Here is a 26,620-nt window from a genome sequence, read left to right on the forward strand (position 1 = left end):
TGTAATATCCTGTATTTTTATACGTATTTTAAATTAAATAAGTATTTCTTAAAGTATTTAAATAATTCGAAATGAATTATTTATAGTATTTCATTAATTTAAAAAGAATTATTTTAATTAAAAGTTTATTTTTAATTATTTTGCAATCTTGAAAATATTTTATTCCATGATTTGGAAATATTGGGGCATATTATTTTATAAAAATGTAATTTTTAAAGTCAATGGTATTTAAGTAAAGTCAAAATACTAGTTTGAATAGGAAAGGGATCATTAAGAGTAGTAAAGAAATTTTAAGTAGGAAGGTTATTGAGAGAGGGTATAAATACCTATCATATAAGCAAAATCAAACTTTGCCCAAGGTGGAGAATACCCAAAGGTAAACTCTCCCTCTCCTCTTATTTTCTTTCCCCTTCCCCTTTATTTTTATTTTGTTTCATCACCACCCACACACACACCACCACCGCCGGCACCACCACGACTGCCCACCAGCCAGGCCACCACCACCAGCACTCGCCGGCAGCAGCGACAACAGCCCGACCTTGTGGTCATGCGCCGGTGGTCGAAAAAAAAAAATTCTCTCTTTTTGGTTTAAAATTCAATCCACCCTTAATCTAATTATTGTTTTTGGGTTTTGTGATGATTTTTATGATGTTTGATAATAAGTATTTTGTATATAAATTTTCAGATTTGGTTTTGAATTAAAAAACCCCAAATTATAAACCCTTGGTTTCTAAGTTTATGTATATTGATGGAAATTGTTTATGGGTGATTTAAATTATTGAAATAAGTGTTTTAAAACACAATTACAACAATTTTAGATGATTTAATAAAGCTGAAATTTTTATATATAAGCTATAATTATGTTTCTTGAAAGGATTTTTAATTGCCCATTAATTGGGAATAAAAGTAAGGGTTTTAAATTAAATTTCAGCTTATTTTTTTAAAAGGTTTATGAGTGATTTAAAGAGTGATTTTATTTAGTCATGGAGATTTTGAATTAAATTTGTGTGGAATAGGTATTAATGCCTCTTTGTAATTTTGGTTTGTAGGAGGTTTCCAAGTGAGTGATTTTATTTAGTCATGGCGATTTTGAGATCATATTCAAGGTACGTTCGCGTACTTGGTAATTATTTGAATATGTAGAAAGCATGCTAGGCTTTGATAAATTAATTCCAAGTAGTATCATGATAGGTGTTGGTTGGAATTTGTTGATTGGATTAATGTTGGTAAATGTTTTGTGATGTATGAATTATTTATGATGAATTGGTGATTGGAATTAATTATGTTGGCATGTTGATTATGAACCACACTTTTATTGATGGCATGATAGAGAGCATGTTTAATTAAACTAAATGTTTAATTTGGTTTGGAATATGAAAAGGAAATTTTATTATGGTTCATATAATTTTTATTGATGCTATAAGCGTGAGGAAAGAGCTATTTAAGTGTCTATATACACGAGGATTAAATTATATTTTGGTGCCTATGTTCTAAACACTGAGAGATAAGATTTGTGGTGCTTTATGCGCTTAAGGTGTTATTTAACACCGAGGTAATTTAAAAAGGATTCAGCATTTAATTTATGTGGTCACTAATTATTCAAGAATTAAATTGGTATGTTTGATTGTTTAAATGAATTATATTGTTTGATTGTGTTATGGTTTGAGAGTCATCACAAAGTATAATAATATTTAAATAACATAAAGTGGAAGAGATTACGCACCAAAACTTTTGGAACGTATATACCTTGAGTATGAACATATGGGGGGAGTTATGCGACTTTATATTTGACCATAACTTCTATTGAGAGTACAGGACGCTGTATATTACTTTTTATTATGCGCAGGAATTCCGCCACTTACGAGTGGTTCATTATACTGGCACGGTTAGCTCCCGTGTTAGTACCCTTTATTGGGGCAGATTAGGGGGGAAACCCGCTCGATGCGTAATCAAATTAAATGGACATTGGTATTTGTCTAGTTATTTGTTGTGTGGTTGTGTTGTACGTTGTATGCTTGTTTACAGGTGCAATAAGGTAAGTTGTGTGATGATAGGATGAAAGCATGACAGTGTGTTTTTACTACGCTTATGTACTCAGCATTGCTGATTGTGTATTTGTATGTTTGTTTGGCCTTGTCTTTACATTGGCCCTACGACAACCCATTTCTAATGGCGAGTAGTGGGGACAAGTAGAGAGAAGTTTTTCAGATGATTAAGCATTTTCATGATGGGTATGGGTGAAGAGCGAATCATGCTTAGTTTCCATAGGAATATGATGTGTTTTATTTGCTTTGATTATTATTTAATTTTATTATGCTCATGAGATAACGTAAAGGTTTTTAGTATTGTTTGGTTTTAAGGGTCTACAATGGTTCCAAGTTGTAGGTTGACTTTGTTTGACTTTACTTTCGTTTAGTTTGACTTTTAAGTTGACTTGTTTGAAATGGTTTTAAAGAAAGTCTTCCTTTGTGTGTCTTTGATATTTGCCTTTGCCGTTTTCACGGTGGCGATAATGTCTTAGAATTTCCTATTTCGTATTTTAAAAAGGGCAAAACAGGTATTTTAAAGGAAAGGAATTTCTAGGGTGTTACAAAGTGGCATCTGGGAGCTTTGGTTGAGATTTTTATTATCACTAAAGTAAAAAACGTGTTTTAAAGTGTATTGTTTTAAACTTGTCCAAGTGCTTATTTAATTAAATTATTTTAAAAGAGGGTTATTTTCACTTATTTTAATGGAAAAATTCATGGGAATAATCCGATCTTTAGGCCATTCTTTTTAAATAATCCCACCTTTTGATAATTATTTAATAATCCGACCTTTGGGTGTCTTTAATTTTTATTGGTCCCAACCGGTCATGTAACCTGATAACAGGTTACATGACACGTGGCGGCCTGTGATTGAAAAAAAAAATAAAAAAAAACTTTAAAAAGTTGTAAAAAAACTTTTAAATTTTTTTTTTCCGATCGGCGAAAACACCCAGTCACTACCTCCCCCATTCCCCACCACTGATTTCCAACCACCCCTCCTTTGCCCCAACCCCGAAAAACCTTCCTACACCACTGATTTCGCACCCCCCTTCCCTTCCACACACTGCATCAAATTCTCGATAGAAGGGGAGATCGATTTGTCGATATGGGGGGGGGGTTGAGGGAAGGGAGGGTGTGGTCGGAAAACGGTGGCAGGAAGGGGGGTGGTTTAGGTTTGCAAGGGATGTGAGTGGCTACCGGGGAAAAGAAAGCAAAGGTGAGGATTAGGGTGGGACTGACTGTCGGCGGGGAAGAAGAAAGCAGGGGTCGGTGGGGGTGGGGTAGGGTGTTCAGGCGGGATAGGGAGGGGAAGGGGGTGGTGGTTTTCGGGAGAGGGTCTGGGGTCTGGGATGGCGCCGGCGTTGGGTGGTCAGAATCGGGGCGGGGGAAGGAGGGGAGGCTGGTGGGGTGGTTTTGGGGTTCGGGTTTGGTGGGGGTGGTGGTTCTGGGGTTTAGGTTTGGGTGGTGGTGGGCTGGTGGCTGAATTATTTGGGTTTTTTTTATTTTTTTTTGTTTTTTTTGACCAATTATGTAATGACACGTGTATTTTAAACCAAAAAAGAAAAAAAATTTACCTCTTCAACCGGTTTTTGGTCAAATGGGACCAATAAAAATTAAAGGCACCCAAAGGTCGGATTATTAAATAATAATCCAAAGGTGGGATTATTAAAAAAGAATGGCCTAAAGGTCGAATTATTCCCATGAATTTTTCCTATTTTAATTTTTGGAAACTGGAAAATTTATCCATTATTTTTTTTTTAAAAAAGTCTGAATTATTTTATTTTATTTTATATTATTTTGGGGTGTCTGACTTTTTATTTTTTATTTTTAATTTGGCCGAATATTTGAGCATTTTTCGGGGCTTATTTTCGAAAATTAATTTTAAAAGAGGAATCAAAAATATTTTTAGTTTGTTTATTTTGCAGGAACGCAAGGATTGAGGTAAGTATTATGTGTTAAAAGCTTTTAAAAGCATGTTGGTGAGCTTGAGTAGGAAAGAATTTGGGGCATATAAGTTAGAAATAATCATGTTCTTGTATGCATTAAATTTTAGGTTGTGATATTCAATCATGTGCATTGATTAATTGAAAGCATGTGATTATGTGATTAAGATCAGAATAGGTGAAATTGTTTGATTGAATATTGAACCTAATTCATGCAAGAACTGTATTATTTTATTTTCTTTGGGAAGAGAATTCTTTTCTAAGCCTTTTCCTTTACAGGATGCCGATTCTTCCTAGCAAACATTCCCAAATTGGTACTCTAGTTAAGAAAAACAATGAACATCCGTTTGACTATGTCAAGAAAATCCAATTCTATTGTTCCCATATGAGCGATGTCTTAGGAGACGAGCATTATGACCTTCTTGATCGAGTTTCTGCTATGATTATTCACTGTCTTCCGGATGAACCCCCATATCTTGCTGTCAAAGCAAAATTTTCTGATTTCTATTTACCAGGGGACATTCCAAACTACTCTAAATACAGAGACTATTATGGCCAGTGGTATCCAGATTATAGGTACCTAATTTCTTACCTCGTTAGAGTTGAGAAAGATCATTGCCAGCACTTACACATTCCATATCCCAATTACTACTATGAAAATCCGGCAGGGAATAATTCCCCTTCCACTAGTCATCAGTCAGGAAGTTCTTCTCCCACTCAGGGTAATCAAGCAGGGACAGATGGAGGGCAGGAAGAAGGAGAGTTAATGGATGAAAGTAACCATAATTTTGATAGTTCCATTATGGAGATTCCAAATCCAAATCCAAATCCACCTCTAACTCCAATTATAATCGACATTTCATCTGACGATGAGGAAGATGAAAAGTTTGTCCAAGTGGAGCAAGAACCAGAGTCACCTGAACCAATGGAGGAAGAAGATGACATTGAATTCGATCCTAAAAGCTACAAACAATCTATCGACAAGAAGGATAATGTTCGAAAGGACTAGATTTTTGTAGTTTCATTTCTTTTAGGATTCTTAGATACGTTTCCGCATTATAATTATTCTAGTTTCAGTGAAGCAATAAGTGGCATGTCCACAGTGAGTCAGTATACTTATGTTGTTGCATAAGTTATTTAAACTCATTTTATTTCATTATTCCATTCATTTTCTTACTCAGCAATAAAATTTCATTTATTTCCTTGTCAATTAATTCATTTTATTGACAAACAATTCATTTTGTTCCCAAATCATTCATTTCGTATCACTACTCCAATAAGCCATTTCTTACTCACAAATATTCCAACAATTCATTTCTAAACTCTGGGAATCCATGGGAATTATTTTATTTATTAATGTGATGCTTTATTAAATGTGTGGTTGGTTAGCAATCAATATTTGGTTGACAAAGCTGCAAATTTTGGGAATTTTAACTTTTGTAATCCCAATTTGTTAGCTTAAAATTTAATGTGTATGCTTAAAGGGTATTAACTTGTTAGATGAGTGTCTAACTTGAGAGCTAGCCAAGATCATATTTAATAAAGACCCTTTTGTTTTAATTCAGGCGAAGAAAGATGGCAGGAGGAAGTGGTAACAACAACGATGGAAAAGAGCTCAGTGAAGTTGTAAGGCATTTGGCAGTTGTTGCCCAACAATTAGCAAGGAACTCAACCAATAATGTAGATGTTGAGGGAGAGCTATTTAAGAAGGTGGCGCAGAGCAAGCCACCAACTTATCAAGGAGAGCCTGATCAAACTATACTGGAAAGCTGGTTGAGGGAGTTTGAGAAATTGTTTGGGGCAGTAGGGTGTTTGGAAACTTCAAAAGTAGGCTGTGTTACCTATTACCTCAGGGGTGAAGCTGACCTTTGGTGGCAGCAAAATGAAGCTACCATTAAGGCACTACTTGGATTCAACTGGACTATGTTTCAAGAGTAAGTAATGGACAAGTTTTACTCTAGCTTCTTACAGAAACAAAAAGCTGAGGAATTTTCTAACCTTGCAATGGGGAATATGTCGGTCACTGAATACTACACCAAGTTTATTGAGTTGTCACGATTTGCTAAAGAGTCTGTCTTTACAGAAAAGTCTAAGGCTAGGAAGTTTGAGAGTGGACTGACTACTGATTTGCAGTTAAAGCTGTGTGGGCAAGTATTTGAAACCTTGGATGAAGTGTATGGGAGAGTTGCACACCTATATGCCTTAGAATTAAAGAAAAGGAAAGAGATAGCTGAAGTGGAAGGAAAGGAAAAGAGAAAAGAGGTGGGACAGAACTCTGGAAACCCGCAAGGTAACCAGAACAACTTTAAGAAACAAATGTACCACCATAATAACAACAACTTCCATAACAACAACAACAATAATTTCCAAGGCAACAATCGCCAAGGTGGTCGGAACTTTAATGGTGGAGCTAAGAACTCTAACCAGGGAAATAAAAGGATGGAATACACTATTTTTGAAAAAGGTGCAAGAATAACCACCCTGGTAGGGATTGTGATGGAAATTTGGTTACCTGTTGTGCTTGCAACAAGTTAGGACACATGGAGTATGGATGTTTCTCCAAGGATCCCAATCGAAACAAACAGGGCAATAATCAAGGAGGGGCTCAGAGAAACTTTCAGGGAAACAACAACTATTGTGGGAACAAGGGGGCACAGTAGAATGCGGCGAAAACCAACAATAATAATGGAAATAACCAACAGAAAGGTGGAGCTGCAGGAAAGTTGAATGTAATGAGTAGGCATGAGGCTGATTCCACGAAAGATGTCATCACTGGTACATTTTCTATTAACTCTATTCCTGTTAAAGTCTTGTTTGATTATGGTGCAACTTTTTCTTTCATTTCAAAGGCCATTGTTTCAAAATTATCAAACTGTTTAAAAACCATATATGAGGTAGATTTGCCTATAGTTATTCCTACGGGTGGGGTAGTAAAGTGTAACAAGACCTTTAAAGATGTGCCTTTAGAAATCGAAGGAAAAGTGTTTTTGTCATATCTCATTGAGTTTGGGTTGAGTAACTTTGATGTCATTTTGGGAATGGATTGGTTAAGCAAGTACAACGCAGAGATTAGTTGTCAATCACAGAAAGTAAAAATGAGTACAACTGATAATGAGTTGGTGACATATTGGATGCATGGTGAAACCAAGTACCCATTACCAAGGATTGATGACCTGTTTGACCAGTTGAGAGGCGCAACTGTGTTTTCAAAGATTGATTTAAGGTCTGGTTACCATCAACTTAGGATTGCAGATGAAGATATTCCCAAAACTGCATTTAGAACAAGATATGGACATTATGAGCAATCTTTATGGACTTGATGAATAGGGTGTTTCATCCATTTATGGACAAGTTTGTGGTAGTGTTCATAGATGATATACTGGTGTATTCGAAGAGTAAAGAAGAACATGTAGAACATCTGAGGGCAATTCTTCAAACACTAAGGGAAAACAAGCTTTACGCAAAGTTCTCTAAATATGAGTTTTGGTTGGAGAAAGTAGCCTTCCTAGTCATTTTGTATCCAAAGATGGGGTAGAAGTAGATCCAGCAAAGATCGAGGCAGTGAAAGGTTGGCCTACGCCAAAAACAGTGTATGATGTTAGGAGTTTCTTAGGTTTAGCAGGGTATTATAGGCGATTTGTGAAAGATTTCTTGAAGATTGCTAAACCTATGACCTCTCTAATGAAGAAGGACAAGAAGTTGAGTGGGATGACAAGTGTGAGGAAGCATTTCAACTCTTGAAACAAAAGTTGATCACAGCGCCAGTGCTTACACTGCCAAACGATAGTGGAATTTATGATGTATATAATAATAGTGACACATCCAAGAATGGTCTAGGATGTGTACTTATGCAAAATGGGAAGGTGATTGCGTATGCATTAAGACAATTGAAGACTCATGAAGTAAATTACCCTACTCATGACTTTTTGCGCTAATGATTTGGAGGCACTACTTGTATGGAGTGAAATATAGGATTTATACGGACCATAAGAGTTTGAAATACATTTTCACTCAAAGGGATTTAAACTCTCGCCAAAGGAGATGGTTAGAGTATACGACGGATTATGACTTAGACATACAATATCATGAGGGGAAAGCAAATGTAGTCGCGGATGCTCTAAGTCGTAAAACCAGTCATGGACTGAATACTTTGATTGTGGCTGATGAGTTATGTAGAGAAATGAGGAAAATGAATCTAGAAGTGGTAGAATGGGGAGTGCCAGCAGGCATACTTGCGAACCTAAGTATTCAACCAACAATATTTGATGAGATAAGGGAAAATCAAGCAGGAGATGTAAAGTTGGATAAGATTCGTGAGAAAATAAAGCAAGGAAAAGCTACAGAATTCAAAATTCATGAAGATGGGAGTTTAAGGCACAAGGGTCGTTGGTGTGTACCACAAAAATGTGAGGAGGTAAAGACAAAGTTGGTGGAAGAAGGCCATAATACACCGTATTCCTTACACCCAGGAGGGGACAAGCTATATAAAGACCTGAAAAAGATGTATTGGTGGCCCAGAATGAAGAATGAGGTTGTGGAATTTGTGGCAAAGTGTCTAACTTGTTAGAAGTGAAGATAGAACACAAAAGACCGCAAGGAATTGTGCAATCATTATATTGGAAATTCCTGGATGGAAATGGGATTGTATTTCAATGGACTTTGTAAGTTGTCTCCCGAAGTCAAAGAATGGAAATGACACCATTTGGGTAGTGGTGGATAGACTTACAAAATCTGTAGTGTTTATACCAATGAAGGAGACCCGGAAGATGGAGCAACTTGCAAAAGCTTACATAAAAAATGTGGTGAGATTACATGGAGTTCCAAAAGATATTGCGTCTGACAGAGATTCTAGGTTTCTTTCAAGGTTCTGGAAGAGTGTGCAGGAAAACTTTGGTACAACGCTTAAGATGAGTACATCATTTCACCCTGCCACAGATGGGCAAACTGAGAGAACTATTCAAACCTTGGAAGACATGTTAAGGGCTTGTGTTATAGATTTCCAAGGGGGATGGGAAGATAACTTGGACTTAATTGAAGTTTTCTATAATAATAGCTACCATGCAAGCATTGTCATGGCTCCATTTGAGGCATTATATGGAAGGAAGTGTCGCAGTCCGATCTGTTGGAACGACATAAGTGAAACAATGATTTTAGAGCCTCAAATGATCGAGGATACAGTTAAGCAGGTAAGGAAGATTCACACTAAGATTCAAGCAGCGTAAGATCGCCAATAGAGCTACGCGGATTTGAAGCGTAGAGAGGAGAAATTTGAGGTTGGTGATAAAGTATTGCTAAAGGTGTCACCAATGAAATGTGTAATGAGATTTGAAAAGAAATGAAAGCTTAGCCCAAAGTATATTGGTCCATATGAAGTATTACAAAGGATAGACAAAGTAGCTTATAGGTTAGCCTTACCTATGGAGCTAAGTAAAGTGCATGATGTATTTCATGTATCTTAGTTAAGAAGGTATATCCCTGATAAGTCACATGTGCTAAAACCCGAAACCATTGAGTTAGATCAAAGCTTAACTTATGAGGAAAGACCTGTCAAGATCCTTGACAATAAAGTGCGTAGTACACGCAATAAGGAAGTTAAGATTGTTAAAGTGCTATGGTCTAACCAAGAGTATGGAGAAGCAACTTGGGAAGCTGAGGATGAGATGAAAAATAAATATCGCGAGTTGTTTAAGGTATGGTGAGTTATGGGGACGTAACTCGTTTTCTTTAAGGGGGTAGAATGCGGTAGAATTTTGCGCTTTTTCCCTATGTTTTCAGTAATTTTTGTGCTTTTTGCACATTTTTAAAGGTTATTTCGAGTAATTTTGATTTCAAAGAGACATAAAAGGCAAAAGTATGACAAAAGAGTACAACAATATTATACAAAGTGAGGAAATTTTTTTGAATTTTGTTACCCAAGTTTCAGGACGAAACTTCATTTAAGGGGGGTAGACTGTAATACCCCGTATTTTTATACGTATTTTAACTTAAATAAGTATTTCTTAAAGTATTTAAATAATTCGAAATGAATTATTTACAGTGTTTCATTAATTTAAAAAGAATTATTTTAATTAAAAGTTTATTTTTAATTATTTTACAATCTTGAAAATATTTTATTTCATGATTTGGAAATATTAGGGCATATTATTTTATAAAAAGGTAATTTTTAAAGTCAATGGTATTTAAGGAAAGTCAAAATACTAGTTTGAATAGGAAAGGGATCATTAAGAGTAGTAAAGGAATTTTAAGTAGGAGGGTTATTGAGAGAGGGTATAAATACTCATCATATGAAAAAAATCAAACTTTGACCAAGGTGGAGAATACCCAAAGGTAAACTCTCTCTCTCTCTCCTCTTATTTTCTTTCCCCTTTCCCTTCCCCTTTATTTTTATTTTGTTTCATCACCACCCACACACACACCACCACCGCCGGCCACCACCATGGCTGCCCACCGACCAGGCCACCACCAGCACTCGCCGATAACAGCGGCCACAAGGCAGGCGCGGCAGCAGCTCGACCTTGTGTTCGTGTGCCGGTGGTCAAACAAAAAAGAAAAAAATTCTTTCTTTTTGATTTTTAATTCAATCCACCCTTAATCTGATTATTGGTTTGGGTTTTGTGATGATTTTTATGATGTTTGATAATAAGTATTTTGTATATAAATTTTCAGATTTGGTTTTGAATTAAAAAGCCCCAATTATAAACCCTAGGTTTCTAGGTTTATGTATATTGATGTAAATTGTTTATGAGTGATTTAAATTATTGAAATAGGTGTTTTTAAACACAATTACAACAATTTTAGATGATTTAATAAAGCTGGAATTTTTATATATAAGCTATAATTATGTTTCTTAAAAGGATTTTTAGTTACCCATTAATTGGGAATAAAAGTAAGGGTTTTAAATTAAATTTTAGCTTGTTTTTTAGAGGGTTTATGAGTGATTTAAAGAGTGTATATATTGCTGGAAATTTGTGTGGAATAGGTATTAATGCCTCTTTGTAATTTTGGTTTGTAGGAGGTTTCCAAGTGAGTGATTTTATTTAGTCGTGGCGATCTTGAGATCATATTCAAAGTACGTTCGCGTACTTGGTAATTATTTGAATATGTAGAAAGCATGCTAGGCTTTGATAAATTAATTTCAAGTAGTATCATGATAGGTGTTGGTTGGAATTTGTTGATTGGATTGATGTTGGCAAATGTTTTGTGATGTATGAATTATTTATGATGAATTGGTGATTGGAATTAATCATGTTGGCATGTTGATTATGAACCACACTTTTATTGTTGGCATGATAGAGAGCATGTTTAATTAAACTTAATGTTTAATTTGATTTGATATATGAAAAAGAAATTTTATTATGGTTCATATAATTTTTATTGATGCTATAAGCATGAGGAAAGATCTATTTAAGTGTCTATGTACACGAGGATTAAATTATATTTTGGTGCCTATGTTCTAAACACCGAGGGATAGGATTTGTGGTGCTTTATGCGCTTAAGGTGTTATTTAACACCGAGGTAGTTTAAAAAGGATTCAACATTTAGTTTATGTGGTCACTAATTATTCAAGAATTAAATTGGTATGTTTGATTGCTTGAATAAATTATAATGTTTGATTGTGTTATGGTTTGAGAGTCATCACCAAGTATAATAATATGTAAATAACATAAAGTGAAAGAGATTACACGCCAAAACTCTTGGACCGTATTTACCTTAAGTATGAACATATGAGGGGAGTTATGCGACTTTATATTTCACCATAACTTATACTGAGAGTACAGGACGCCGTATATTCCTTTTTATTATGCGTAGGAATTCCGCCACCTACGAGTGGTTCTTTTATACTGGCACGGTTAGCTCTCGTGTTTGTACCCTTTATTGGGGCAGGTTGGGGGGGGGGGGAAACCCGTTCGATGCGTAATCAAATTAAATGGACATGGTATTTGTCTAGTTATTTTTTGTGTGGTTGTGTTTTACGTTGTATGCTTGTTTACAGGTGCAATAATGTAAGTTGTGTGATGATAGGATGAAAGCATGATAGTGTGATTTTACTACGCTTATGTACTTAACATTGCTGATTGTGTATTTGTATGTTTGTTTGGCCTTATCTTTACCTTGGCCCTACAACGACCCATTTCTAATGGCGAGTAGTGGGGGCAAGTAGAGAGAAGTTTTTCAGGTGATGAAGCATTTCCATGATGGGCATGAGTGAAGAGCGAATCATGCTTAGTTTCCATAGGAATATGATGTGTTTTATTTGCTTTGATTATTATTTATTTTATTATGCTCATGAGACTAACGTAAAGGTTTTTAGTATTGTTTGGTTTTAAGGGCATACAATGGTTCCAAGTTGTAGGTTGACTTTGTTTGACTTTACTTTCGTTTGGTTTGACTTTTAAGTTGACTTGTTTGAAATGGTTTTAAAGAAAGTCTTCCGCTGTGCGTCTTTGATATTTGCCTTTGCCGTTTTTCACGGTGGCGGTAATGTCTTAGAATTTCCTATTTAGTATTTTAAAAAGGGCAAAACAGGTATTTTAAAGGAAAGAAATTTCTAGGGTGTTACAATATCTCTAATGCTGATGGTGCAATGTTTGTTCAAAACCTTGAACAAAAAGTAAAAAGTAGTAAAGGGGGTTATTATTTTGATTACTGTGTTGATGAAAATAGGCACTTGATACGTGTTTTTTAGGCTGATGCTATTGGTAGAAGAGATTATCAATTGTTTGGGGACTCTTTATCTTTTGATTCTACCTATGATACAAATAAATACTCATTGGTTTTCTGCCCTTTTACTGGAGTTGATAATCATAAGAGATGTGTTACATTTTGTACTGCTTTATTATCTAAAGAAGATTTATAATCTTTTGTGTGGCTATTTCAAACTTTTTTGAAGTGTTTGGGAAGAGAACCCTCTTGCATAATCACTGATCAAGACCCTGCAATGGGTATTGCCATACAAAAGGTTTTTACCAAGACTAAACACAGGTTATGTATGTGGCACATAATGAGGAAGGTATCTGAAAATGTTGGAACTCAGTTTTGTAATGAAACTGAGTTCTTGAAAAAGCTAAGTGCAGTAGTTTGGGATAGAAAAAATTGATCCCCATGTATTTGTTGATGGCTGGAACAATGTTATGGAGGAATTTGACCTTGTAGATCATGAGTGGTTTGCATACATGTTTAAGATTAGGCATATTTGGATCCCTGCATATTTCAAGGACTTGTTTATGGGTGGGTTACTGCGTTCTAATTCTAGGTCTGAAGTTGTAAATAGTTTCTTTTGTAATTTTATAAACCCATATGTGACCTGTGTTGAATTCTTTGCCCGTTATGAAACTGCTCTTGATGCTCAAAGGCATGAACAGGATGAGTTGAACAGGCTTAATAAATCTGAGCCTCAATTGCTTACTCATTTACACTTGGAAAAGCATGTTGCTGTTGTTTACAGTTGTGCCATCTTTTATGATTTTCAAGAAGAATGCCAGGCAACCTGTTTCTCATGTGGTCTTGAAAGTTGTAGTTCTCTATATGGAGATGGTGTGGAGTTTTCTGTAATTGTTGATCATGAGAAAAGGAAAAACTTTGATGTAAATTTTGACTTGGCCACATATGAGTGCAGTTGTACTTGTAAAATGTTTGAGAGTCAAGGCATCATATGTAGACACATTCTGTTTATTATGAAAGGCAAGTCTATACGTGAAATTCCTGATCTTTATATCATGAATCGTTGGAGAAAAGACATTCTGAAGAAAGCTTCAGGCATAAATGCTGTCCTGGATGATGCTTCTAAGTATGATAAGAAGAAGCAATTGGTGAGTGATGTGTGGTCCAAGATTTTCAGTTGTTTGAGTTTATCTGAGCAATCTGAGGATGATTTATCTGGGCTTATTAGGACATTATCTTCATTTGAGGAGCAGATGCTAACAAAGAATAATCCTGAAAATGCAACTAGTTCAAAAGAGGTGAAAGATGTTGATATTTAGGTTTTGGTTGGGTAAAATGAAGTAGATGTAAACATCTTGCCTCCAAATCAGTGAAATTTATTTACTTTACATTGTAATTTATTTACTTTAATCTGTCACTGATTTTCTGATGTTTATTTTTGTGCAGTTATTTTCGGAAGATCAAGATCAAGATATACTGAAAAAATATTAATGTTTTTGTTTTGTTTTGTTTTTTTTTTAAAATTTTTTTTTTAATTTTTTTTTGTGTAATATTTTTACATTTACTCTAAATAATTGTACTGCAGAAATAAAGTTCAGTTTATTTACTTTTACCTATTATACTTTAACTTTATGAAATATTTCATTAACTTTATGATATTGTTTTTTCCTGCCTTTCACAGTGAATAATATATATCATATGAATTGTATTATCATGTGATGTCCTTCTTATTTACAAAATTGAAGATAATATCCTGTATTACTCCCTTCGTCCCAGAATACTTGGCACGATTTCCATTTTCACCCGCCTCAAAATACTTGACACATTTCTAAAAATAGCATGGGACCACATTTATAACATTATTTTTTAATACTCCCCCATGGTAACAAAACTTGTTAATATACGGGGCTCTTTTATAACCAAAACATTCTTTTTCCTCTCCCTTATCTCCATTGCACAACCACCTACACCACTTTCTACCACCGCACAACCATCGTATGGCCACTAACACTATCACATGGCCAATAGTTGAAATAATATGGTGCACGACCTTCCAACCAACAATATATCTTTCGAAATATTTGTACTTTTTTAGTATGAACAAGCATTAAACTACCACCTCCACAACCACCTCATAAAGACTTTATTTTTTGAACTTTTTTCTTCTACTTTAACTTCATGTCTTTTACTTTAACACTCTAATTCCCTTCACTTTTAAATCGAACATCATATTTTGACTATTTTTTTGAACTTTTTTTCTCTTAAATTTGTTCCTTTTACTTAAATGATAATTTCATTTACTTTTGAATTAATTTCTTTTACTTTAACAATATTTTTCTTTACTTTAAAATCGAACACCATATTTCAGGTTGACTTCATTTTCTAAACTTTTTTCTTTTTCTTTTAACTAAGTTCCTGTTACTTTAACATTATTTTCATTTACCTTTTGATTGATTTCTTCTACTTTTATATTTAACACCATTTTTCACACAGAATAATTCTACTACTTCAACTCAAAGGTATAATATGTATTCTTCATACAAGCATACTACTTATACCTTCAAACTAATGTTTTGGATTAATACTATACAACTTAAAGTACTCTAATGCCTATGATATATTCAAATCTATTAAAAACATTTACAATTCTTCACATGCTTTTTGTGCTTTCTTCTCTTTCCAATCCTTAATATTTGTCAGCAGTTTCTCTTGCATTTGATTGTTATCATTGAGAAGTAGGTCAAGTACTGTTTTTATATGATGGTGTGTTAATCTTTGAAATTCCTGTAAAAAACAAAAGATTAACCATAGTTTTAATAAATTATGCTCTAAGTAATCCATATAACTTAAAGAATTTAATGACTTTAGAAATAAGTATGGGAACTTACCTCTTTTATGGTTCCCAATCCTATCCCATTAACACCATCATACACCTTCATGTGCATTATTAGATAGCTTCCTGAGTAATTTTCTTGTCTTTCTTTTTGGAATGGAAGTTCAATTATTCTCAGCTTGTAGGACAACATATTATTTGCCTTTGGATGCTTTCTTTTTTTAAACAACTTCTGCATTTGTATGATCTGCAATGGAATGAATATTAATGTAATATGATACATTGAAAAATGAATTTAATGACATTTTTTTATTCTATTTATGCTTTAGAGTTTCTAAGATAAAACTTTGTATAGGCTCATATTCATCAGTGCTCTCATATAAAGTGTTGTCCAAATGATCAATTGTTTCATTTTTGAAGTTTACGACAGCAAGAAAATAATGATCTTCCTACTTCAGAGGTATAAATAGCTGCACATAAAAAATATTTACACATATTTACTTTAAAGCTGTTTTTTATTACTTTAAACATATATTTTTCTACTTTAAATATTTATTCTATATCTTACACATTCAGCTGCATCCAAGTCCAATGATTGTGATTTTGTCTAATCAATCCATACTTTTTGCAGACTTGTTACTCCCCTTTCCCCATGTGCATTCAAACACATAGTTAAAGCATCTTGTAAAAAAATTCCCAAGTTATTTCAAATATTTATACAATGCATAGTTTTATATTATAAACTTACACTAGTAGAAAAACTTAAATGAGCACCGCCAAATGTGCACCGGTTTTTAAAAACCGGTGCGAAAAAAAAGCGGAATTGAGGTAAAGAGTTTTCACACCGGTTCTAACCAAACCGGTGCAAAAAATGAGTTAATCGCATCGGTTCGGTTCGAACCGGTGCGAAATCTATTTTTAAATTAAAAAAAAAACCCGGTCAATGTTCTTTCTTTCTCTTTCATTTTCTCAATCTTTCCTCCTCTCTCATCTGCCTCTCTCTCCTCTCTCTCTCCTCCATTGAAGCGTACTTGAAATTCTCCATTGAAGGGGCTTCGCATTGATCAAATCGAACATGGTCGTATTCTCTGCTCCTTCAATGTTCCTTAGCGTCTCCTGGTTCGTTTCTCTTTCTTCAATTTTTATGATAATTTTTGCTGGGTTTTGTAATTAAGGTTTCTAATTTGACTCTGAATCTCCGAAATTGTTTTGGGGATGATATTGTAGAATACTGCGAATACTCTTCATGGTGGCGCAATTGCGTGTTTGGTAAATTTGGTGGGTTCGGCTATTGTTTTCACTGTTGTAGGATTTGGTGGGTTTCGATTTCGTTCAATTTTTGGGTTTTGATTTTGGATTTTGTGATTTGGTTGTTGTTTTTGAGTTTTAGTTTGTATGTGATGTTTGATTTTAAGTTTGATTTTGTCCCTCTTGTTCGATGATTATTGTAATTTTTTGGTTCCTAGAAACCCCTTTTTTTATTTTTCTTGTAATTTTGATATCTTGTTCGATGATGGCAGGAGGTGGATCAACAAGTAGCAACCCGCCCAAGCAGAGGAAGAGAGTTGAAGCTGAGTCTCCAGATGCTGAGTTTTCCCCTTCTGCTACTCTTTCTCTTAAGCGTGCTAAGGATGACAACGCTTTCTCTCGCTGGTATTTTTCTCCCTATATTTAAACCTAGGTTTTACTTTTTTTGATTTTTGATTCATGTATTTCTGCTATTAGTGTTTTTTAACCCTAATTTTTTTTTTCAGGTTTTAGACTTGTGTATTCAATACATCGCTGTTTGATTTTGTTGTAGACTCATGATTTTTAGTTGCTAATTTTTGGTTTGTGATTATAACCAGAGATGTGTAAAAGCCCTAGCAGAACTCCCATGGTTGCTGACTCTGAAAATACATGTATGACTCCTAACATTCCCATATCTAGATGTGAGAATGGTTTCCCAACTATCATGTTATCACTAATTCAAATTGTCCAGATAGTTGAGACCATTGTTTCTAATAATGGGGTTGAAGTGTATGTAGTTGAGCCTCCGAAGGTTGGTATGATTTTTAAAATGTGGCAGGAAGTGGAAAAATATTACAAAGAATATGCATAGCAGCAAGGTTTTGGGGTTACCAGGTCCCAATGGGTTAATTAAAAGAAAGATAAGAATGAGAAGTTTTGTGGTACGTAGAAGTGTGAGTGTTAGGGGCCTCCTGATCTTAGGGCTAGAAGGGAGGCAAACAAAAGGGCCAAGGCTATGGATGTTGCTGGAACTAGAGGAGTAGTAAACGGGCTAATTTGTGAGGATGAGCAGGCCAAGGGAAAAAGGAAGTACTAGCACTATAGAAGAACATTTTCCTTTGTTCCCTGATTTGGCTGATGGTTGAGATTTGGAGTTGAGTTGAAAACTTGTGTTTTTTCCCTTTATCTACAATTCTTTGTCGCTCATCTCTGTAGAATTGTTTTTCCTATGTGAACTTGCACAAAGCTTTCCAGCTGATGTTGAGGAAGGTCTACAGGCTTGGGAGATGATAATGTTAGGGTTGAAAACAGGGCAAATTAACAGGATCAGAAATGGTAATTGTCCCCCTGTCAGGGATAAAGAATAATTAAATATAACTATGTAGTCACCAGAAGTTTAGTTGGAAATGGTCAGCCTTTTGGCTGATCTAGTGCTTTTTCCTTATTTATACTCTGTTTGGTTCAACTTATGTTGTCTGAACTTAGCAAATCCCTTATTTTATCTGAATTTAATTTCTCTAAAGCAATCAAACCTTGTTTATTTGAACTTATATAATCTGAAAAAAGTCAAAATAAGTTAATGTAAGATGGACCAAGACCAAATACAACCTAATATCTCAAATATCTAATCCTTCCTTTGTTGTTATTCTTTTAATGATTCATAATCTAGAGCTTTCCAATTCCTATCTAGATCTGAATTCTTGCTGGTGGAGTGGTTCTCGATTAGTGAACCTAGTCTTTGTTTGTCGACAACGGAAGATGTTTGAGGGCTATTAAATTCCCTGAATTGCTGAGCCCTTACTCGAGGTCACGTCTCATGAGGTCATTATAGCAGCAACAACTTTGAGTTTGTAAGTTATGATTCATCTGTGTGCTCTGCCTGCTCATCCTGCATGCACCAACCTTGGCCGATGTTTCTGAACATTATTTTCCACTTTCCATGTCTTTTTTACTTATTTATCCTCCTAGTTAATCTGCTTGTGGTTCATCTTTCTCAAGTGGGTGTAGTGGTGAGCTTATGTTAAATTATGTTAATTATATTTGTATTGTCTTGCATTATTTGAAATTTTGAATGTAAATATTCTTATGTATTCCTTAACTATAGCCTTAATCATATTTTAGTGTCATCCTTTTACTCATGTATATATCTTAACGTAGTATAAATGAGAATTACTCACCTAGGGTTCGGCACGGTGAGGTTGTTACTAGTGTGATGCCATGAAGGAATCATTCGTGAGTGACTCATGTAAGAAATACTTAAGAAATTTAATGCGGAAATAAACCTTAAGCCTAGAATCAATTGATACATTACATACCATTAGATGAGCTTGAAGCCATGATTGTACCTTTGGTTGGATAAACCTTGATAGGGAAGAAAAACAATACCAAACCCTTCTCCTCTCTCTCTAACTTTAATACTGGATGTTTTTATTTGTGTCCTTAGTGATGGAATGAAAAATTAGTCTCATAAAAGAAGACATAACCCTTTTATATATATATATATATATATATATAATCTTTATTTTATATGTAGTCTAGTTGTCATTAATAGAGGAGAGCAGAGAGCCCGGTTTTAGTCGGATAAAACCAACTATCTTTTATATCAATAACTGTTATCTTTTATTAATTATTTATATATAAATAATTAATCGGCTAAGTAATCCAATCCATCAAAGGACACTTATCTTTTATACAGTATTGATTAATGTGAGCATTTCTGTAATTGGATATTTGTATTAACTTAAATAGTGGGATTTAATTAATTAAAACAATAGATTAGCGGGTCATCCACTTGACACGTAATGTGGAAATTACATTCTCCCACTTGGCCCGCAAAATCGATTATGAAAAAAGTTACATTATATATAAATATAAAATATATTTAATATATAAAAACATATTTCAAAAATATCTTTAACACGTGACCACGATTACAATAATACATATCCAACATGCTCAAAAATAATATAATTACCATAATATTGAAGTTAGCACAAACGATTAGCATAAGTCATGGCGGTTACGCAGCAATAAAGAACGCCACGCTTCCTTCTATGTACTACATACTAATAATCCATACTAATTCAACCTTTAATACTATAATGGCCCCTGTAATTTGTCTTGTCAGGACAATTCTTGTTTTATAGAACATAATGTATACATTAACAAGAATAAGCAAAAACAAACTTCAATTGCGCAAAATGTCAATTAGTACCACTATCAGTATACATTTATGGATTTCCCAAAAGGCCCATCCTTATAAAATGTTCTAAGTATGCCTTTGGTGATAATCCTTTAGTGAGTGGATCGACTATCATAAATGTGGTACTTATATTTTCAATTGACACTTGTTGTTTTTGGACTCTTTCTCTAACGACCAAGTACTTTAAATCCATGGCCTTCGACCCACTCGAAAATTTACCATTCTTCGAGAAGAATACAGCTGCGGTGTTATCACAAAATATTTTCAGCAGCTTGGCAATAGAGTCGACAACACCAAGCCCTGAAATAAAATTCCGCAACCATAATGCATGATTTGAGGCTTCAAAACAAGCAATAAATTCAGCTTCCATCGTGGAAGAAGCAATAATGGACTGCTTCTTACTTTGCCATGAGATTGCCCCATTTGCTGGCATAAAAACAAACCCAGATGTTGATTTCATGCTATCGGAACAACCACGATAATCGGAATTCGAATAACCAACAACCTCTATGCTTGTGACCTTTTATATGAGCATGTAATCCTTAGTTCCTTGAAGATACCTCATAACTTTTTTTGCAGCTTTCTAGTGTTCAAATCCTGGATCACTTTGGTATCTTCCTAACATCCCAACAACAAAACTAATGTCAGGCCTGGTGCATGTTTGAGCATACATCAAACTCCCAACTGCCGCTGCGTAAGGAATTTTCCTCATTTGTTCCCTTTCCATTTCATTCTTTGAGCACATCAATTTACTTAATTTTTCACCTTTAACAATAGGTGCAATACCTTTTGAATAAGACTGCATGTCATATCTTTCTAAAACTCGGTCAATATATCCTTTTTGAGACAAACCTAGCAATCCTCGAGATCGATCCCTAAATATCTCGATGCCAATAACATACTTTGCCTCACCCATATCAACCATAGAAAAGTTTTTAAAAAGATATTTCTTGGTTTCACGTAACAAACCAAGATCACTACTAGCTAGCAAAATATCATCCACATATAGTATCAAAAATATAAACTTGCTCCCACTTATCTTAAGGTATATACATTGGTCAACAATGTTTTCCTTAAATCCAAAAGATGTAATGGTATCGTTAAACTTAATATACCATTGTCGAGAAGCTTGTTTAAGACCATAAATGGATTTCTTTAACTTGCAAACTAGATGTGCACTGTCCTTACTTGTGAACCCTTCAGGTTGTATCATATAGATATCCTCATCCAAATTCCCATTTAAAAAAGCAGTTTTCACATCCATTTGATGTAGCTCCAAATCAAAATGAGCTACAAGTGCCATGATGATTCTAAGTGAATCCTTCTTGGAAATAGGGGAAAAAGTATTGCTGTAATCAATACCTTCCTTTTGAGTGAAACCTTTGGCCACAAGTCTAGCCTTAAATCGTTCGATATTGCCTTTAGCGTCGCATTTGGTCTTGAAGACCCACTTACAACCGACGGGTTTACATTTACAAGGCAATTCAACGAGATCCCAAACATCATATGGGCCATAGATTTCAACTCATCTTTCATAGCTTCCAACCATATATCAGAATCAGTACTTTCCATGGCTTGTGAAAGCGAAACCGGATCCTTTCTTATCCCAATATCAAAGTCAGATTCTTGTAGATACACCACATAATCATCTGAAATGGCAGATTTTCTTTCCCTTTGAGATCTCCTCAAAGCTGCCGGTTGTGGTGGTTCTACATCATTTTCAATGGCAATATTTTCTGGTGGTAATGAACTATCTCCATCATGTTGCTCATGATCCTCAACAAAAACATAAGGTTGAGGAGCAACAATTTCCATAGGTAGAAAGGGTGGTGGGATATCCACTCTTATCTCCTCAATTTCAACTTTTCTTAGTTCATTACTCCCACTATTCTCACCATTCACTAAGAATTTAGCATTTCCGGTTTCAACAATTCTCGTACTATGGTTAGGAAAATAAAATCTGTAACCTTTCGATTTATCTGGATAACCAATGAAATATCCAGATACCATTCTTGAATCAAGTTTCTTTTCATGAGGGTTATATATTCTACCCTCCGCTGGACAACCCCATCTATGCATATGTCTTAAACTCGGTTTCCTACCAGTCCATGATTCAAAAGGAGTCTTTGGAACAGCTTTATTAGGAACCAGATTTAAGATATACATTGCGGTTTTTAAGGCTTCACCCCATAAATAAACAGGTACAATAGAGTAACTCATCATACTCCTAACCATTTCCATTAATGTACGATTACGCCTTTCAGCAACACCATTCTGCTGAGGCGTTCCTGACATTGTATACTGTGCACACATGCCATGCTTTTTAAGGAATTTGGCAAAAGGTCTAGGATTTTGTCCCGACTCACCATATCTACCATAGTATTCACCACCTCGATCTGATCTCACAATTTTAATCTTTTTATCTAATTGTCTTTCGACCTCCGTAATGAACATCTCAAAGATGTCAATGGCCTGAGACTTTTCATGTATTAGATAAACATAACCATAACAAGATAGATCATCTATAAAGGTGATAAATACTTTTCTCCTGTAAAACATGATACAGAGAGTGGTCCACAAATATCAGTGTGAATTATCTCAAGAAGCTTAGTACTTCTTGTGGCACCCTTCTTTGTATGTTTAGTTTGCTTTCCTTTAATGCAATCTACACATACACGAAAGTCACTAAAATTGAGATTTGTAAAATTCCATCCTTTAACTAATCTCTCAATTCTTTCCCTAGAGATATGCCCTAGTCTTTTATGCCACAAAAAAGAAGAATTTTCATCAATCATACTACACAGAGAACCAACAACAGAATGCAGGGAATTTAATCCTTGTGCAAATTCTTGGTCCAAAATCATTTTATACAAACCATCATATAAAATTGCAGAACCAACCATAACAGAATTTAACGACAAGTCCATACGTCCAGAATTGATTACAATATTATAACCAGAATAATCTAATCTAGACAATGAAACTAAATTCCTGGAAATCGAAGGTACATAAAAAGTGTTTAAAAGATCCATCACATGACCAGTCTCTAGCAATAAACAATAAGTGCCAACAGCATGCACTTCAACTTTGAGACGGTTTGCCATAAGGAGGAACTTTTCACTTTCCTTCGGTTTCTGAGTGGAAAAGAATCCCTGCATCAAGTTAGTTACATGAGTAGTAGCTCCAGAATCAATCCACCAAGTATTTGAAGGAACATCAGCAAGATTTGATTCATGACATACAAAAGAAAGATTTATACCTTTCTTTTCGAACCAAGCCTTAACGCTTGCTACATTCCTTCTTCACATGTCCCTTCTTGCCACAATAGTAGCATCTGACAGTGAATTTTCTCTCATGACTCTGGTTACTTTCCCTAGGTCTATTTTTCTTTGGTGAGATTTTCTTATCATTCCGAAACTTTCTTTTCCTTTTCATGCTAACTTGATATACATTAAGAGCAAGGCATTTTCCTTCATGTCTTAACCTCACTTCCTCCTGAACACATTTACTTGACAACTCATTCAAATTCCACTTTTCACTGTTAGCATTATAGTGAATTTTGAATGGTTCAAATTGCGATGGAAGTGAGTTAAGAATAAACTGTACTAAGAAGGACTTATCTATGCCTATGCCCAATGCTTTAAGTTTTGCAGCCTTTTCAGACATGTTCAAAATATGTTGCTTTTTCTGACCATCATATTTCATGGTGGTCAATTCATCCATTAATGTGCCTGCAAGGGACTTATCAGCGCTTTTAAAACGCTCCTCGACATTCTTCAGAAATTCTGAGGCAGACTTAGTAGCCGGAAGAGAGGTCTTAATATTGCTGGCAATAGTAATTCTCATAAACATCATACTGAGTCTATTAGACCTTGTCCATGCTTTATAATTTTCAACCTGTGCCAGAGTACTTTCATTCGTTATTTTTGCAGGTTTTTCTGTAATTAAAGCCATGTCAAGATCTAATACTCCCAGTGAGAATTGAAGCCTTTCTTGCCATTCCGCAAAATTAGACCCGTCAAACACAATCATTCCAGATGCCATGTTATGCAATGAAGTGGGAACTGTTCAAATAAAACATAATGCTCACAATTAAACCTCAAATCAAAATATTAGGATGAACCATTGATATCACAAAAATTTTCCTTTGGGCAAATTTAAGCATATATATTGTTCACTCCATGGAAGCTTAAATATTCAATTGCTTGTGCTATTTACATGTAACCTTTGGGTTTCCATTATACCTGCATAAATAACGCAAATAATTAACTTTCATATTGTGGTTAGAAAATCAATACTCTCCTTTGGGCTAGCTAGTATTAATCCCTAATCACAAACACACTTTATCCTTCATAAGTCTTCCTTAATATTTTATTTAAATTAATAATTGCATACTTCACTTCTTTAGGTCACTTTGGTGACAATCTAAATTAGTGATTCATACACCCATTAATTTTACATACGACATACTCTTAGAAGAGTTAGTTCATAATTTACCATAATATGAATTTTTAAGCTTAAATTCAAATTAGTGGACAATCCAACATTTAAGCATTCCATAACGTCCAAATAAAATTTTCATAAATTCATAATAATTATTTAATACACAAATATGATAAAAGCCCCAATTTTATTTCATTTTATTATGGTTATATATTTAATTAACCATTACCGAAAATAAGAACTAAATTAGCCCAGAAAATCTACTTCATGAAAAAATTATTTGAAGGTACATGTAGATACATAATCATGTAACAATAAAAAGCCCCAAAACAATTTGTAAAAACCACACACAAAATTCACCCAATTTGAGAGTTCTTCAACTGAAAAAAATAGGGTTCTTCGTTCTTCATGCAAAATCAATTCATAATTCATCAAGGAAGCATATTAAAATGCAATAAAAATCATTTACATTACCTATAATATGAGTCTATAATTTTCCCTCAATCAATTTTGCAATATATCATCAATTTCATGTCTGGAAAAATCCAACTTGGGCTACATACGAAAATGGTATTTTTCGAACCCTAAATTGCAAAAAACTCTTTGTGCATGCAACCAAAATGCAATTAAATTTCACCATATATCAATAACAACATGACAAACATAATCCATGCATCAATTTGGCCAAAAAAACGATTTCTAAAATGACCCAATTCTTTATTTTGGGCGAAAAAATGCGAAAAAGAAGCATGCAAATACATATCATGTAGTTGATGAAAAATCAATTAATTCATACCATACATTTACATAAACATGGTGAACAAAATCCCTAAGTTAATTAAGCAGAATATTAATAATAAAGAATCTGAAATAAAGGCATGCATGAACGATTTTCGGCAAGCTCATGAACAAGCTCAAAACAACAAATTCGATAATGCATGTATCAAAACAGGCTCGGATACCAAATGTAAGAAATACTTAAGAAATTTAATGCGAAAATAAACCTTAAGCCTATAATCAATTGATACATTACATACCATTAGATGAGCTTGAAGCCATGATTGTACCTTTGGTTGGATAAACCTTGATAGGGAAGAAAAACAATACCAAACCCTTCTCCTCTCTCTCTAACTTTAATACTAGATGTTTTTATTTGTGTCCTTAGTGATGGAATGAAAAATTAGTCTCATAAAATAATACAGAACCCTTTTATATATATATATATATGAATATATATATAATCTTTATTTTATATGTAGTCCACTTGTCCTTAATAGAGGAGAGCAAAGAGCCCGGTTTTAGTCGGATAAAACCAACTATCTTTTATATCAATAACTGTTATCTTTTATTAATTATTTATAAATAAATAATTAATCGGCTAAGTAATCCAATCCATCAAAGGACACTTATCTTTTATACAGTATTGATTTAATATGAGCATTTCTATAATTGGATATTTGTATTAACTTAAATAGTGGGATTTAATTAATTAAAACAATAGATTAGCGGGTCACCCACTTGACACGTAATGTGGAAATTACAACTCATTTATTTGGTAAGATCTATATGTCATTTGGTTATAGTTAAGGCTCTATTTAAGGTAAAAGCTTAAGAATATACATAAGAATATTTATATTATAATCAATGATTATACAAATAATTAATGGTGTGGCAGTATTGGTAGCCATGGTAGGTACAGTGGCCACTTTGCCATTAGCCCAGTAGTTGTTTTTAGAAAGGAAACGGAGATAGAAGATAGAGAATAAAGACATTTAAAAAATGATGCAACATGTTTATTAAGTTACAGGTACCTCAGACTAATTAGGGAGGGGTACTTCCAAACTTTGGATTTATTTTGTCAATCATTGTAACTTATATTCCAAAACTTATTTAATTTAGTTGAGAAAAAGCCTCAGTGCTTCAATATTTGGCTAGTGTAAAGTGTGCAATTTGGTACTAAGGTAACTAGGAACTTTTGAATTTTGAATGACTTGTAAAAAGCTTGTTGTCAAAATCCTAGAGAATATGATGGAAGCTTTGCTAGGCTGCAATGACAATTGAAATATGTATGCCTTTTGTCCACCATTTACTCTAATAATAGATAGTGCTGGTTTCACCCAATGAAACATTTCACTTGAAGTTCTCTTTTTGCTTTGCGACAATAACTAGTTTTAAAGAATCCCACTGAAGAGTAAGGTGTGGTAATACTCTGTGGGAATCATTAAAGACTCTACCTGAGAGATATTTTAGCAATTACAAAAATGAGTTGTGAAGAATTTAT

General features: G+C 34.3%; 1 protein-coding gene across 1 annotated transcript; it reads left to right on the forward strand.

Moving 5' to 3' along the window:
* Window positions 1-13,101: 13,101 nt before the first annotated feature.
* LOC110698220 (protein FAR1-RELATED SEQUENCE 5-like) lies at window positions 13,102-13,950 on the forward strand. The gene has a single exon (XM_021875619.1). The coding sequence runs from the start codon at window positions 13,102-13,104 to the stop codon at window positions 13,948-13,950; it is 849 nt and encodes a 282-aa protein (XP_021731311.1).
* The last annotated feature ends 12,670 nt before the right edge of the window (window positions 13,951-26,620 follow it).

The sequence above is a fragment of the Chenopodium quinoa genome, unplaced genomic scaffold (assembly GCF_001683475.1).
Source record: "Chenopodium quinoa cultivar QQ74 unplaced genomic scaffold, ASM168347v1, whole genome shotgun sequence".
In the NCBI taxonomy this organism is placed as follows: Eukaryota; Viridiplantae; Streptophyta; class Magnoliopsida; order Caryophyllales; family Amaranthaceae; genus Chenopodium; species Chenopodium quinoa.